Genomic DNA, 15,827 nt, shown 5'->3' with positions numbered 1-15,827 from the left:
CAGATGGAGCACCTGCACTGCTGCGCTGAAGGAGTCTTGAGGATCCAGTGTGGGAGATCCCAGCCCCGGTGAAGCAGGTATGTTGAGTATCAGATTTCGAGTGGGGTGTAAATATGTGATTGGATAAAATTCAGAGGTGAATCTTTGAGGACTGTATCATCAAGGCTACCCTACCAGAAAATGATGCAGGAATTGGGAGTCTGAGAATGTGCTCAAATGGTAACACAAAGTGTCTAACGCTCTCCAATTTCAATCATGAGTTCCCTAAATTCTGGACATCCCAATTCTGCCTCTACATTTATATGCAGAGATATTAAAAGGTAAGGGTCTAGGAGAGAAATGATTTAATTTTCATTTGCAATGGACATAATGACCAGCTATGAGAATACCTGTAGAGGCTTTTTCAAAAAAAAAAAAGTGAATACCTTCTTGAAAACTATACTTTATTAGAGAATCTAACCCAAGTGTGGAAAATTTAAAATCAGTCTATTTATACCAAAACTGGCTAACAATAAGCTTACTAGGAAAAAAAGTGATCAGTAAATACCTATACTTAACAATCCATGTTGATATCCTGCAGGGTAAACCCTGTGCGCAATAACAAACATTCTCACATGTTATACACGGTTTGACACTCAAATACACATAGAAAGGTTGGAAGACCTGTCTTAGAAACAAGTTTATTGTGGATTTACATAGTATTGTGAAAAAAATCTATATAAAAATTTTATTCCAACAACTTCTCTATTTTTAAATCATGTTTATTAAGTTTTTATCACAGTGGAGATTAACTTATGTGTCGTCATCCAGTCAGTGCCTACTGTCAACTTCATCCAATTCCAAAAAAAGCAAAATCGGCTCAAGCATACACTCCAAAGACCTGTTAGCCTCCCACCGCTCATTGCCTCTGTCCTTTCTCCTCCCGTAACGGCAACATTGTGGTAAGATTGTGAAAAGGTAGAACTAATAGGCTCCTATGTAAAATACCATTTCTTCAAGTGTCCAGACAGCAGGACCTCTGCATTGAATGGTAAGAAACGACTCATGACATTATCTCAAAGCAGAGGAGAGCGGCTCCTGGTGGGAGGGAGTGAAGTTGTATGTCATCGTGTATGACGAGGAGTGACAGCATTCTAGAAAGTTCACACTTGCTGGGTTAGTGAATGTCATTAGGTACGTGTTGCCTTTTCTACCCTCAGCTGTGGGATTTCAAACTAGGAATAAATAAAGCTTACACTCAACACCGAGTGCAAAGGCTAAGTAAACAGAATGACATGGAGAAAACTCGTAATTGCCAACCAGAGAACAGTTTGGCCAGGAGATCCTGATTTCGTGCTGTTTGGGCCTTACCTCCTGATTCTCCAGTGAACACTCACTGTTCCATGCCAGCCCCAGTGACTGAGAAGGGTTGCCGGGAACAGGCTGAGGGAGCATGGGGAAGTGGGAACTTATTTTTACCAACAAGCAGTAGAATTTCTTGGTCCCTTCTGCATATTGTGTACATTTTGATGGGTTGAGAGAATCTTCAACCTCTCAGACCAAACAGGTACCAATATGGCAAGTGTTTCATTTAAAAGAATTAAATGTTGGCACCTGTGTGGAATAGGTTGTGTAGCCCAGACAACAGCAGGGGGGAAGGTGTTTTTTGTTTTTTTTTTTTTAAGTTAAACTTCAGAAAATAACACGGGGACATTCAGAAATTACATTATAGAAAAGCATCATTTACAAAAAACGCAAACAATGGCCATGTTTAACGATGCCATAGAAGCAATAATCTTTAGTACTTTGAACAGAAGTCAGGACTTGGTCGCTTTGTCTTAATAAAGTACTTAATGTCACTCATTAAAAATAAAATCAAATAAACTACAAAATTCCTCCAGAGGAAAATTATCGGTAGTGGAGAATGAAAGTAAAATAGAACCGTGGCATCTACTTAACTGCATGGTTTTTAACCCCTCTCTAGAAGTGTCCACAGTCAAGAAAAGGGACACCAAAACCAATTTAAAAACTAAAAGGACAATATAAAAGTCAAAAAAAATGGTGTAATTTATACTTTGCTTTTTCTCCTCTGTAATCAGTCTGAGGGAAAATGTTCTTTCCTGGTAGTGCTCTGAGTTCATACATATTAAATTCTAGAAAGGCAATGTTTGGGTTTTGTCTTTCTACCCCTGATGTGTGTGTTATACCTTCAACGAGAACACGCACTGTAAGCCCCAGTCAGCTGACAATTATCTTAATTAGGAAACATACAGACACACAGACATACACACAAATGTCTTGAAAAGAAACTATCCCTTACCTGGGAGACACACACATGGAGATTTCAAACTAAGGTCTCACAAGGTCACTTAATTGCTTTAAATAATTAAGGCTTCTAAAAGGTTCAGTGCCAAAACTCTCTGCATCAGTATTCGAATACAATACATATTTGCATATTAGGGTGTGCTTTTTACAGCCATCTGAAAAACCACGGAATTTCATTAGTAAGATCAGATGAGGGAGTTTTAGAATTGTTTACTGACGTTTGACTTTTAGTAGGTGTTAGACTAAATTATAGCGATAAAAATTCAATGAGCAGATTTGGGACTCTCACAGGGGCTGCTGGATCATTTCACCTTCTTTTCGTGTTTAATATGGCCATTTCTCTTGTACTTGCCATTGAGGATTCCATTCTGGTAGTGTCCATTCACTGCGCTCTGCTTATTTCTAGACCATAAACTTGTGATTTTTCTGTAGCTAAATTTTGCTGCCCAGGACAAAAGGAAGTAAAACAAGACAGCACCAAGCAAAAGCACAAAGGCAATATCCAGTAAAAAATACTGACAGAAAGAGATCTGATAGACAGCGGCACGGAGGTGATGTGCTCCGTTGTGACGGAGGATGTAATCGATCCAGTAGACCGTCCGATTGACAGGGTGACCTGGCTGGTCCTTGTGGATTTCTGAAAGCTTCTGGGCCCTCTGACGGTAGCTGTGGGGGAAGCAAAACGGAAGGATCATGTAGACACAACGTTCAGAACTGTGACTCACTCCTCTTAAAAAAAAAAATGGGGAAAAGTGGGCCTCCCTGGTGGCCTAGGGATTCAGACTCAGCTCTGTCACACAGTCACCTCTGCAGCCTGTGTTTGATTCCCGGCAAAAGAGCCGACCCACATGGTGCAGCAGACCTTTCCTGCCTTGCCCGCTGCTCCCTTCAGCAGTGTATTTCAGTAGATCTGCCTGTTTTGCTCCTCACATTCTGGTGAATCCTCTCACCCCCCATACTCTGGCCTACACTCAAGTTCTTCTATGCATAAATAATCTTAAAAGGGGGGAAATAAAATGACCATCCATTTTTAAGTGCCTAGTGTGCGTCTGGTGCTGTTAAAAGCTTGAAACACCACCTTTGAGCACAAAATAGTTTCACCAGCTGAGAAGAAAACCAGAAAGACTTAAGTAATGTGATAGGATTATAAAGGTGAGATTCAGATATAAGCTCTCACTCCAAATCCTGTTCTCATTCTACACTGTACCTCACCTCATACACACACACACACGTGTAATCTGCCCCTCCATCGGCACTGAAATGGCATCATCACCCAGTCTCAACCAGGAAGGGGAGCGTATTGATTAGATTCTCACAGAGAGGGCAGAGAGGAAAAAATGCACAACTTTGTCCCCATGCTGTTTTTTAAGCACTGACATTCGATAATGCGCTGGTGTCACTATAGGTGAAGCACAGAGAAACCAAACAAAGGGTCAGACAAAGACAGAATTTAAAACCAACCCTTGAAAGCTGACCACAGATCTGAGGCATCCAGGAGGGGAGAGGGATGGAGACAGGGGATGGTGATTAGGGGAGATCAGTGGGTGGAGGGTACTATAGGTGCACTGGTGGTAGCAGAGCTCCTGTGACCACATTTGAGGGGAATATCCTATACTTGCAAGAAAGTAATAAGGATATAAAACAATAGTACTTCATTAAAAAAAAACCTGATTTTTAAAAGAATGTTAGGTGACAGTGTGAGGTTATTAAGTTTATTAACTAGATGAAATGCAGCTGAGAAACATCCCTATGAAGCTATCCATGACAATACATATTTACAAGCATGTATATAGGTATATGTGTATGTGCATGTATAGATGTATATCAAGAGCATAGGGCCTGGTGGCTTAGGGGTTAAGTGTCAGTGCTATTGCTACTACAGCCTCAGTTTGATCCCCAGCCAGGGAGCCACCCACATGGCGAAGCAGACCTCTGTCTCTCCTGCTGCTCCTCTCAGCATTGTATTTTGGTCCTTCTGCCTGTTCTGTTCCCCGCTCTGTTTCTGGTGACTCCTCTCACCCCCCCCCCCCACACACACACACCTCTGGCCTATATCCCAGCTCTTCTATGCAAAAAGAAATACAATTTAAAAAAAAAAAAAAAGTCCTTACGAATGGTTATATAATCCCTTAAGCAGGATACACAGAAAGCAGTAAAACATAATGTAATAAATGTTTCATTTTCAAAGTCTAAGTGTGTACTAATTGCGTACCAATGTTGGCCTAAGGACAAAACCCTTGGAAGGCCAATGTCCAGCTGGATTTGCCAGTCATAATAGAGAAATTGCATCTGGACGGCGCACACAGCATGCCTTGGAGGTTGTAGCTGCAGCTGTGCTCTGAGACAGGAGAAGACAGACAGGCCAGGAGAGAAGTGTGCGCCTGACCGTGAATGGGGGAGAGCAAGACTATGGCCAACAGGAGTCCACTCAGAAAGGAGCCGGCTCGTGAAGTCTGCTGCTTACTCACCGGTTCACTTTCCGGGACACTGCCCTTCCGAGGAAGGGAGTCCATGGATCAAACAGGCAAGAACACTGGGGTGTCCCCCATAATTAGTTTGAAAGGGTGTTTCCCAGAGAGAAGTAGCCTCAAAGTCAGTGTTGACTGACATTGAACTTCGCCGTAGTCTGCTTTCCAATTCAAGATTTCTTCCAGTAAGAAGATGGCAGTAGGCAGATGAAACAAAGCGATGACAATTTTTCTGCACTAGGGATTTTTCCCACAAGGGATGCAATCACACTAGGAGTTTCTAGTATGAGTCAAATGGCCTACATCTCTCACGTACCCAGCACCACCTCCATAGTTCCGCAACTAGCCCCTCTACTCGAACCCACAGGCCATTTGACAAGTCTGCTTCGAAAAACTAACAAGACACAGTTGTTTTCCAGAATAGCGCATCTGGAAGAACACTAGACACTGAAAGAAAAGCTACAGGACAGAGATAAAGGGATCCCAACCTCAGGCACCTCGGGGGTCATGGACTTCACAGCTCCAGATACCACTGGCTCAGCTCTGAAGGCCACCTCTGAGCCGTGCTAGGGGCAGCACCATGTGCCCAGGGAGCTTGTACCAAACTTTTAGGTGAAGACCATGGCACTTCATGGGAAGGAATTTTTCTTAGTGCTGCTATATTTTAGAGTTTCTCTCTGTTCAGGGATAAGCCAGACCCCGTGTGTCCACACAAAAAAGCTTACATGCCTGCCAACATTACTGCTGTGTGAAATGCACGATTAATTAAATATAAAAGGGGGAGAGTCCAGCTTTGTTTTAAAATTACACAGCTCAGCTCTCCACCCCTTGAGACGCATGTGTGAATTCGATGAGCTCAAGCCGTATCAAGAATTTAAAGGTCAAGATACAATGAAGATCCTGAGTAGTCATTCACCTGAGTCAATAAATCAGCCTTTTGGTGGCATCCAGTGCCAGGCGCTACAAAGGGCAGCAGCCTTGGAGTCTGTCAGTCTGGCTCGAATATCACTCTCAGAGCTAGGTAATCATGGGCTAATGACTTAAGCTTTCAGAGTTTCAATTGCCTCATCTCTAGAGCGTGGATACTGAAAACTGTGAAATATGGTTACCGTGAGTGATAAGATGAGACAAAAGACACAAAATTTGACAGTGCACGGCCCCATGCGTGTTCCCATTATGGAGCCCCTTCCTTTGGCAGATTCTGGCAGACTTATTCAAGGTCATACGTGACTGTCCAACAGCTGCCATTTTCTTTTCTGAATGCTAACACACCCATCAGGCATTCTAAATACGAATCTAAAAGATACTTCTGTCATTGGTTCACTGACAACTTCCTGGCCATCACTGGGTCTTGACAGCCTGCTGCTGTATGTTCCACATGTGAAGTCCACCTGCCCAATGTTAACTGGATCCTTACCTGGGATCATTGATAACCTTCACCAGCGCTTCATACAGCTCCCCCTCAGTCACCGTCTTCCACTCCAGCAAGATCCCCATGCCTTTTGCTTGCACGCGGGTCATGGTATCATAATGATCTCCAAAGAGTGGGATTCCCACTACGGGGACACCATGATACATGGTTTCAAAAATACTATTCAAACCGCCATGGCTCAGGAAGGCTTTAATATTTGAATGCCCTACAGAAGGATAGAAAAGAAAACAGTTTGCAAGATTGTGTATTAGTAAGAGATGCTCCAGAAATAAGCAGATTGCAGTAAACACATATTTTGGAGAGATAATATTAAAGGCATAATTTCGGTCATCCCTGCTCCGGGCCTATTAAAATGTTAGATATACAAAATTATCTGATTTATATATATCTCCAGTTATCTGTCTCAATTAAAAGCCAAACTGGTTTCTCAACTTCGCCCTACTAAGGGACCATCTTTGCAGTGGATCTCAAATATTTTCTCAGCCTAGTCCCACAAGAATTCTTTCTTGGAACAAAACCTTAGCACCAAGCCCAGCAGAGAAAATGGAGCACAGCTGACTGGGGGTGGGGGGGCAGGAGTAAAAGGAGAGGGGAAAGACACTAGCTGGGTCCCTAATTCTCGTCACCTTTGGGTCATAGCTGAAAGCCAACAGAGAACCACAAAGGCCATGCACAGAGTTGCGCAGAGCCCAGGCTTACACAAATCGGAGCGAGAGCTGAGACTCCAAGGACCCAGAGAGGTTCCTGAGCCGGTGTCTGGGTGTGGGCCCGGGGTACCTGCGCTGCTGGAGAGTCTCCCAGTAAAAACCCAAACACCGGTCAGATGCCCCGGGTAGGGGTGTCGGCTGTTGCGCTGACAAAACCGAGGGTGAAGAAGCACACTTAGATCTCCTTTCTCCCTGTCTTCCGCGGAATCTGAAGTCATAATACTAAATAACTGCTCACTGGAAACTAATAGTTTTATAAGTGTATTTTCTAGAAAATTAAAATTGGAGACTGGTCTAAAATTTTTAATTTATAGGCCTCCCCCACATATAATTTACAAAATATCCTCCAACACGTAAGATTTGATTTGTTGGCCTGACATCAAAGACGAGCGATGCCAAATACCGTAACGACTGCCGTAAACTACACACGCGTTGTACAAGCCACTTACTTACGTAGAAACCCATTTACATAATTAAAATCCAAAAGCAAGTAAATACCCACGAGTCACTGACTTACCGAGCAGATCATTTTGTGGCAGCCATTCTATCAGCTTAGTGTTGTTTCCTAGATTCTTTGGTTTGGTCCCAGAAAACCTAAAATGTGCACCAGACAATGAATCTTTCAGACATGAGTTCACTCGTGGGATGTACAGACTGTCTGGTTCACTCATTTCATTTAGAACAAAGGTCATCTTTTCTGATATTCTTAAGAAGGAAACCATTCTTTGGTAACAACAAACGTTTGAGTACATTTCTTTTTCACACTTTCCAAGACTGAGAAATAAATTCTTTGCTTTGTACTGAGACCAACGCATCCAGATGAGCCTGTGCTAGAAGGCCCTTCTCCACCAGGCCCAGAAGGTGAGGTGCCAAGGGCCGGGCCGGGCCAGCCTTAGTTCGGGCCTCACACAGGAGCCGAGGGGGAGGCTTGACTGAAGGAGAGTGGAGACTGCATTCTCCTAGCTTGACCCCCACGTGGGAGTCCTGAGGAGTACAGGACACCTTCAGGAGCTTGCTGCCTTCATCTCTGAAAGATACACCATAAAGGGCCTGAAAAGCAAGTGTCTGAGCTGAGGGACAAAAATTGTCCACCCAAAGCAAAAGGGGGCTTTCTGGGTTAAGGCCAAGAGAATAAACCCAACAGGACTGCATCAATGTGAAAAGTCTTGAAGACCTGGAGTAGAATATGCGTCTACCCCGTAGCTCAGTCAGAGGCAGCAGAGCAAGTCCTCACACCGTCGCTACTGGAAAAACCGTGCTGTCTGGAGCCTCCGGAGGTATTTTCTTCCAATTATGTAGAAACTGTGGGATGGCCACTGCCCTCTGCGCTATCTCTAGAGCCCAACAGTGGGGACAGACTAAATAAAAACCTGCTAATAAAGTGCTGAGCTCTCATTTTCACACGTGGAGCTGGAAATTCCAGAGACAGAAACACGTTGGCAGTGTTTCCCAAAACAGGCTCAGACAATCTATGGGTCTGCTTTGACTGGTGCTCCCTGGTCAGCTGCTGTATTTGAGAGGCCTGGCCTGTTGGAGAAATAAGTCTAAAGTGTTTACAAAGGAAACCAAGCGGGGCCCCAAAAGGGTCCATGAAGGAGTTTACTTATTTATTTATTCATCCATCATTTGTTCTCACCCCAGCACTGATTTGCAGGAGCATACAGAAATACATGCACAAAACAAAAACGTCTGAATGATAGTAATTAATGGGTGGGTAAGGCTAGACAGCTGAGAGCAAAATAAAAAGGCATCAGATACAGGACAAATCATTCCATTTATTCTTTCTGCACTATGGCCTGGATGTCTCTATCACAGAATCTTAGAAATTCATCCCTAGGTTTCAATACTAAAAGAAAACTCAGGAGCCTCTGCCTCATCTTGCCAGGGCATCAATGTCATTAGGACTACGGGCTAAGCAAGGGATACTGAAAATCAACAGTGGAGAAACAATAGATCTTGTTAATTTACCTCCAGATCACTTTTTGGGGCAATCTCCCCAGAGCTCCAGCCAGTTTGTTGGCGATGTCTTCAGACAGATACTTGACACCGGCTCCGAAAGACACCAGGACAAAGCCATGTTCATTAGCACCGTTTACCCACCTTTGCAGATCCTGGAAATCAAAATACAGCAGTTCATTTTAGCAAAGACCAGAAGAGTTCCTAGGCAGCGCCAGCCACAGCCCACTTTATAACTAGGCTTCAGGTAAACTTAGCGATTAGAGAGTACAGAGGAAGATACAGTGGAAAATCCACTAGATACCTGTTTTTGGTTTTTTTTCCTTGCTTTTCTATTTTGAAAAAAAAATGTATTTATTTATTACATCACTGTTCATTTTTAAACTAGATACCTGTTTTTGATGAAAGTATTTCAGCTGACAATGTTAACTATACAACCGTGGGGAGATTTTTAACTTAAGATCAGTATGGAAGTGATAACAACAAATCAGTAGTTCATGACCTAAGAGTGCAGTGATTAAGCTCTTAGGCAGAAGTAAGAAAAATAAAACTGATAGTCACACCAGTGAGAATGGCACATATTAAAAAAACTAGCAACAACAAATGTTGGCGAGGATGTGGAGAAAAAGGAACTCTTCTGCACTGTTGGTGGGAGTGCAAACTGGTCCAACCACTGTGGAGAGCTGTGTGGAGATTTCTGGACCTACTAAACATAGAGCTTCCATAGGATCCAGCAATTCCACTCCTAGGTATTGACCCAAAGGACACAGAAACATCCATTCCAAAGAACACCTGCACCCCTATGTTTATAGCAGCACTGTTTACAATAGCTAAGCTTTGGAAACAGCCCAAATGCCCAAAAATAGATGACTGGATCAAGAAGATGTGGTACATATATACCATGGAATATTACTCAGCATTCAAAAAAGATAAACGCATGCCATTTGCAGCAACATGGATGGTGCTGGAAGGGATCATGCTCAGCGAAATAAGCCAAAAAGAAAAAGAAAAATACCGGATGGTCTCACTCATAGCAGGAATCTAGAAAACTTAAATAAGGGACCAGGAAAATGAATATAAGAAAGTGAAAATCAAAATCAACAAAAAACTATGAACCAGAGTCACTTTTTGGGGGATGGGGGGTGGGAGGGGAAGGATTGGGGTCAGAATGGGGTGTTTGCAATTGTATGGGGGAATATAAAAATAAAATTTATTATAAAAAAAAACTGATAGTTAAAATGTGGTCTGCGATATATGTGCAAAATAAGCAAAAGATGTGGATTCAGCATCAAAGCAACACAGGAGCCACCAGCCTCACCTCCTCCCAGGAGGTGTTGACTTTAGGAGGGTGCTAACTGCATCCTGGTCTACACTTGCTGGGTCGTTTCCATTCCTGAACAGTCCTCCTGTTTTATGATCTAAGGGGAGGCATTAGCTAGCAGGTCTATGCATCCATCGACCTAGCGCCTTAATACTTCTCTTTTTCTGCAATTCACGTAGAACAGAAATCATACAAGTTGGAGTGGGAGGCACCCACGAAAACTCTGTGGGGTGCTTCTTCCCCTCACTGTATGAGAAAAGGCCTACTTCTCAGATCTCACTTCAGAGCAAGAGATGCGGGGGGCCACTGGAGACCTGCGGGGAGTAGAACAAATCCAACTGCAGAACAATTTACTTCTCAGGAAGCTCCACTAGCCACGGGTCGCCAGCCTGGTGGCTGAGCACCGCCAATGACAGCAGCTGGTCTGACGGAGCTCCGGCCTGGCTGTATTTCACTGTGGGGACAAGCCTGCTTCTGTGCTAAGGCATTTCTGAGTAAGTCTTTGTCAAAGACACCGACTTTTGGTTTCCCGAAGGAAAACTAGAAGTCAGGGCGTTCTGAGGAACACATAATTCTGCCGTAAGGAAAACAAATCTGCTGCCCCCCCCGGCAACACCATCCTGTAAGAGCACATGGAGACATCAGCGCTCTGCGTCCACGCGTGCAGTCACGCCCTGTGCTCGGAGGCCCGCAGGGCAGCACACGACTACTGCTGTCCGCATTTTCCTTTCTTCAGCGTACTCTGAGCATTCGACGCTGTGAGATCCATGTCACACAGGACACCTTGTCGGCTTCGGGGGATCACACTGTGAAAAAGGCTGCACTCTGGTTAGAATGCCTGACACAGGCAGAAGAGAAATTCGTTTGAAGGGTGGTGAGCAGGCTGCTGTGCATCCAGGCCACGGGGTTCTCAGACCACCTTATGACTCGGGGGTGCTGGTGGGTGCTCCCGTGGGCCCCGCCAGGCACTGAGGTGGCGGCGAGCAGGTCACAGGTCGGGGTCAGCCCCACATTCAACGCCAAGGCAGTTGCTGGTGAACATGCTGGGTCGGGACGGCCACACTGCCAGGCACAGCCATTCAGGTTAGGACAGATGGACTTTAAGAGCTTCCTGTCAAGTCCCTACAGCAGCCCAGGGGCCCCTCCTTCATTTTCGGGGACCAGGATAGACATGATGTTTCTTTGGTTGGTGAGGTCAGCAGAAGAACCTTCCACTTGTCTCCAGAGCTGGTGGCTTGCTGGTATGTCTTTAGGAGCATCTCCTAAGTTCCCTTTCCCTTTTTTTTTTTAAATAATTTTATTGTTATATTCCCCATACAATTGCAACCCCCCCATTCTGACCCCAATCCCTCCCCTCCCGCCCCCCACCCCCAAAAAAAAGTGTCTCTAGTTCATAGTTTTTTGTTGATTTTGATTTTCACTTTCTTATAGTTATTCTTTTTCCTGGTCCCTTATTTAAGTCTTCTACATTCCTGCTATGAGTGAGACCATCCGGTATTTTTCTTTTTCTTTTTGGCTTATTTCGCTGAGCATGATCCCTTCCAGCGCCATCCATGTTGCTGCAAATTGAATGTGTTTATCTTTTTTGAATGCTGAGTAATAGTCCATGGTGTATATGGACCACATCTTCTTGATCCAGTCATCTATTTTTGGGCATTTGGGTTTATGGTAAAGGTTGCATTATATATTTTTTGTAAGATGGGTTTTCTCAAATACTCTGCAAGTGGCATCCAGGGGGAACAAGCTCTGTGGTGAGAGGCTCTCAGCATCTCACAGCACCATCTGGGGGGATCTGCTGCCATGCTGGGGTGGGGGTACAGTAGGGAGCACCAGTGAGGTCCCCCACAGCTGAACACTACCCACACAGAGCACTAGGCCTCTCCTTGCTGGTCTTCCTCCCCTTATTTTTTCTGTTCTATCCGTTCACAGGATCTTTATCAACTGGCTCTACTTCAGGCAGTCTCAGCAGGAGGAGGGCGGGAAAAAAGCACATCGGATGCCCCAAATGAGTGAGCAGTGTCACCACGTGAGCAGGAGTGAGCACAAGGAGGAGGTGCTCCACCCTCTAGCTGCTGAGTGAGTAAAACAGGCTTTCCTTACTGGAGAGGGCAGGAAACCTTTTCAAAACACCTCCCGTTTCAGGAAACAGTTTAAGAATATAGAAAAGAAATAGAAAATAAGCCAACATTGGATTACAGTTTTCACTTATATTCCCTACAGTTCCAATGCCTGTGGCAGCCTCTCATTTCTGGACCTATACAGTATATTCTGGAATCTAAGATCCATCACTGACAATGTGCAAAATGATGTAATAATGATTTTTTTAATTCTTCATAATAAATGCATTCAAATAAATGTGTAAAAAATTAAGGTATTTTAGAAACCCCTGTCTGTTAGAATTGTTTGTCTGTATACATATATATATATAACTTTTATATTTTTATAATATTATATTTTCATTATATTGTTTTATATATATAAACTGTAAGAACTGAAAAAAACTGAAAAAAAAAGCAACCCTCGCAATAGCAATAAAACTGAGACATAGCTAAGAGTAGGAAAAACCTAACAAACTCTACAGTATGTATATGAAGAAAGCATGAAAATTTTTACTAGGGGGGCAAAAAAAGACAAGCTGAATAAATGCAGGAAAAGGACATGTGTGAGAAAGAAACACTGTTATAAAGATGCTCATTATTTATGCAGCTAAGTTCAAGGCCGTGCAGCTATGGTCTAGGAAGATCATTATAGCCATGAAAGAGCTGAGTCTAAATTTCATCTAGGAAACAAAATGTACAAGAACAGCCAAGAAAATTTCCAAAAAGAACAGAGAGTGTGCCCTCCTGGATACTGAAGTGTGCTCTGGGACTGCGGCCATCCAGCACCACAATGCAATTTGCTGCATCAGGGGATGAAGGAGCAGAGCAGCTGGAGACATTCATATGTCCGTCCTCACTGGGGGCGGGGGGCTGTCTTGGGTGAGCCAGGGTACTATACAGGAGAGGGGAGCAGAATATTGGCCAGGCACCTGCCACATGATGGGGGGGGGGAGCAGCTGTCCCCAAAGTGCAATCTTTTGGTCATTTTACACCAGTTTTTGAAATGATGGCTATTGAGAAATGGGGGATGGTGAAAAATTACCCAAAAGGGTCACAAGTAAGATCTTGAGACTTGGAGACCATCACAGGGTGACTTTGTTTTTAAATCTGCCTCTTCTCCAAAAACCCACAGAAATATCCTATTAATTGTGGCCAATTCACACCCCAACTCCACGTAGAGACAGATTTTACAAAGAAGATCATCACGTCATAACCAATGAAAGGATAATGAATGAAAAGCTGGACGACACAGACGCCTCTCTACCTTGATCAGGCCTAATTCTGACATGTCATCTGTGGCTGGAGCCTCTGGAAGACTGAATGCTCCGAGGCCTAGGCTGCCATGGCTAGCGCCAGCCTGTGACCCAAACCTACTCCTTTCTTTCCCCACAAAATAGGAGCCTTAAGGGGGGCAGGCAGTGTTGAGAAACCAGTAACAGTGCAGCCTTTGTCAGTCCCGGCCATTCTGTGGCAAAGAATGCCTGGACTGTGAGCAAATCCTACACAGAGATGCTGGAGGGGGGTTGGGAATCTGGTCTCTCCCTTTCTAGTTCTAACGCCAACCTCAACAGACCTCCTTTTCCACCTAGAGAGTCTCATTTTGTAAAGAATGGGCCGCTGTGGCCAGGTGGGGTGCAGAGAATGAAACACTCAGTCTGCAAAATCCCATAGGTCAGAGCACAGGGAACACTCTGGTACACAATGTTTTATAAACATTGTGGGACATCAAACAAATGCATCCACCACTGTTTTCACGGATGTGACCGGCAGAAGGTTTGGTTCCAACCCCAGCTCTACAATGGACTGAACCCAGCCCCCTATTCTCGCTGATGCCCAGCTTTCTCATCTCTCACATGCTGATAGCGCTTCTCAGAGATGTGGTGAATATCAGATGAGATCAAACATTTCCAAGTGTTCTGTCAAGTAGGAATTGCCCTGTTAGTTCACTGGGCAGACTGAAGAGCAACACAGATTATGGCCTGAAATGGTATCTGCGCTGAGGGAAGAGGGAAAACACATTCTGCATTGAGATATTTTCCTTCTGTTCCCCTCTGTTCTCCAAGTCTTAAGTTCTTCATGGTCAACTTGGTTACAACAAACCCACGAGAATATTAATAGCACAAGAAAATGTGTCCTATACAGTATCAGATCTAGGTGTTAGTTTTTCAAGACATTCAAGTGATTTCCAAGATTATCCAAAGGGGCTTAAGCTTAAGGCACAAGTGACCTAAGGAAGCAAAAGAGTGATCAATGCAGAGAAAAATCTAGAAGATCCTTTTGTTAACCAGTAACGTTCAGGGGAATGAAATGAGGACCTCCAAGAGGACATTCCTTTCCACTGAGTTTCCGCGGTACCTTTTTTTCTTTCTCATGAGCCTTTTGTAAAATTTTCGCCATGACAGTTACAATGAAATGAAGTAAGCAGAATCTGACACCCGACTTGGCTCTGAAGAGAGTTAAGTGTTCAAGGTTCTGAAGACCTTCCCGAGACTGCCCAGTCAGGATGCCCAAGGCCAGAACTGAGACTGCCAGGAAAGGAAGCGGTGGTCCGAAAGCAATGCAAACCTCATCAGGAGAGAAAAATCAGCCCCCCAAATGATGTCAGAATCTTAGGTCATAAAATTAAAGTCTCCGAAGACTCCAGGAGTCTGGAGAGTGTGTGTGTGCATCAGACAATGAGAACGGGGTTGTGTGTGTGGATGGGGGCAGAGATGGGAAAAAGCAGGCTGAGTTTTCTGTCCCCTGGAGGGGGAGTGAGCAGGCCTGTGTCCTGAAGATGAACGTATGAGCTCCACCGACACCTGCTGTCAGGCTAAATACCCAAGTTCCACTGGGAAGACAATGGCCCTGGCTATGAAGTAACAGCTCACCAACAGCGTGTCAGCAAGGCAGGTGCGAAGGCATTCATTCACTCATTGTTAGCACTTCATTCATTCATTCGCTCATTCACTCACCCATTCATCTGTGGACAGCACTTGGCGTTTTCTGGATATTTGAGACCTATCAAGGAATAAAGGGACAAATCCGTGTCCCAGAGAGTTGACATTCTTAACAGCTCATCTGTAATCTTCCTTTCTGCCCTGACTTTCCCTCAGTGCCCCACACTTTATTGATTGTTCAAACCCCAAGTACAGCCTGCCCTCCGGAGCCTGAAGTCCCGCTCACATGGGTTACTGAGCACAGCCTTGGCTGGGGCCAGCTCGCACATGAAAGCACGCGTGTCAGTGGAGACACAGGACTTTCTTCCTGGACTAGAGAACTAGTAAGTGCTGCTCACACTCGTTTCTTTTAAAAAATCAAGAGAGGCTTCCTTGCCCATCCCTGGCCTGGATCCACCGGCCTGAGAGTTCCACTTTATTTCTGTTCATTTTCTCCTTAATAAACTTTTCTCTGTATCTATTTGTCCAAAAAATAAATAAATAAAAAATCATGGATCCTAACCATATTCTACATCCTAAAAAAGAGAAACAATAAACACAGCATTCTGGTTTTTTATTCAGAAACTGGACAAATAAGATTGTCTTTTCCCCAGAATCTGAA

At 44.2% G+C, this 15,827-nt stretch overlaps 1 protein-coding gene across 1 annotated transcript in view; it reads right to left on the bottom strand.

The window, feature by feature from the left end:
* Positions 1-2,606: 2,606 nt before the first annotated feature.
* UGT8 (UDP glycosyltransferase 8) overlaps positions 2,607-15,827 on the bottom strand; it is a gene marked incomplete at both ends in the record, with an annotated part of 36,441 nt that continues 23,220 nt past the window's right edge. The window contains 4 exons of the mRNA XM_084252212.1: positions 2,607-2,970; positions 6,190-6,409; positions 7,429-7,505; positions 8,880-9,022. Of these exons, the coding sequence (XP_084108338.1) occupies positions 2,607-2,970; positions 6,190-6,409; positions 7,429-7,505; positions 8,880-9,022 (804 nt within the window). The remainder of the gene's footprint in view (positions 2,971-6,189; positions 6,410-7,428; positions 7,506-8,879; positions 9,023-15,827) is intronic.

This window comes from Talpa europaea (genome assembly GCF_964194135.1).
Source record: "Talpa europaea genome assembly, chromosome: 13".
Taxonomy (NCBI): domain Eukaryota; kingdom Metazoa; phylum Chordata; class Mammalia; order Eulipotyphla; family Talpidae; genus Talpa; species Talpa europaea.
Note: the sequence above shows the minus strand (reverse complement) of the source record. Positions and strands in the feature narration are given on the sequence as shown.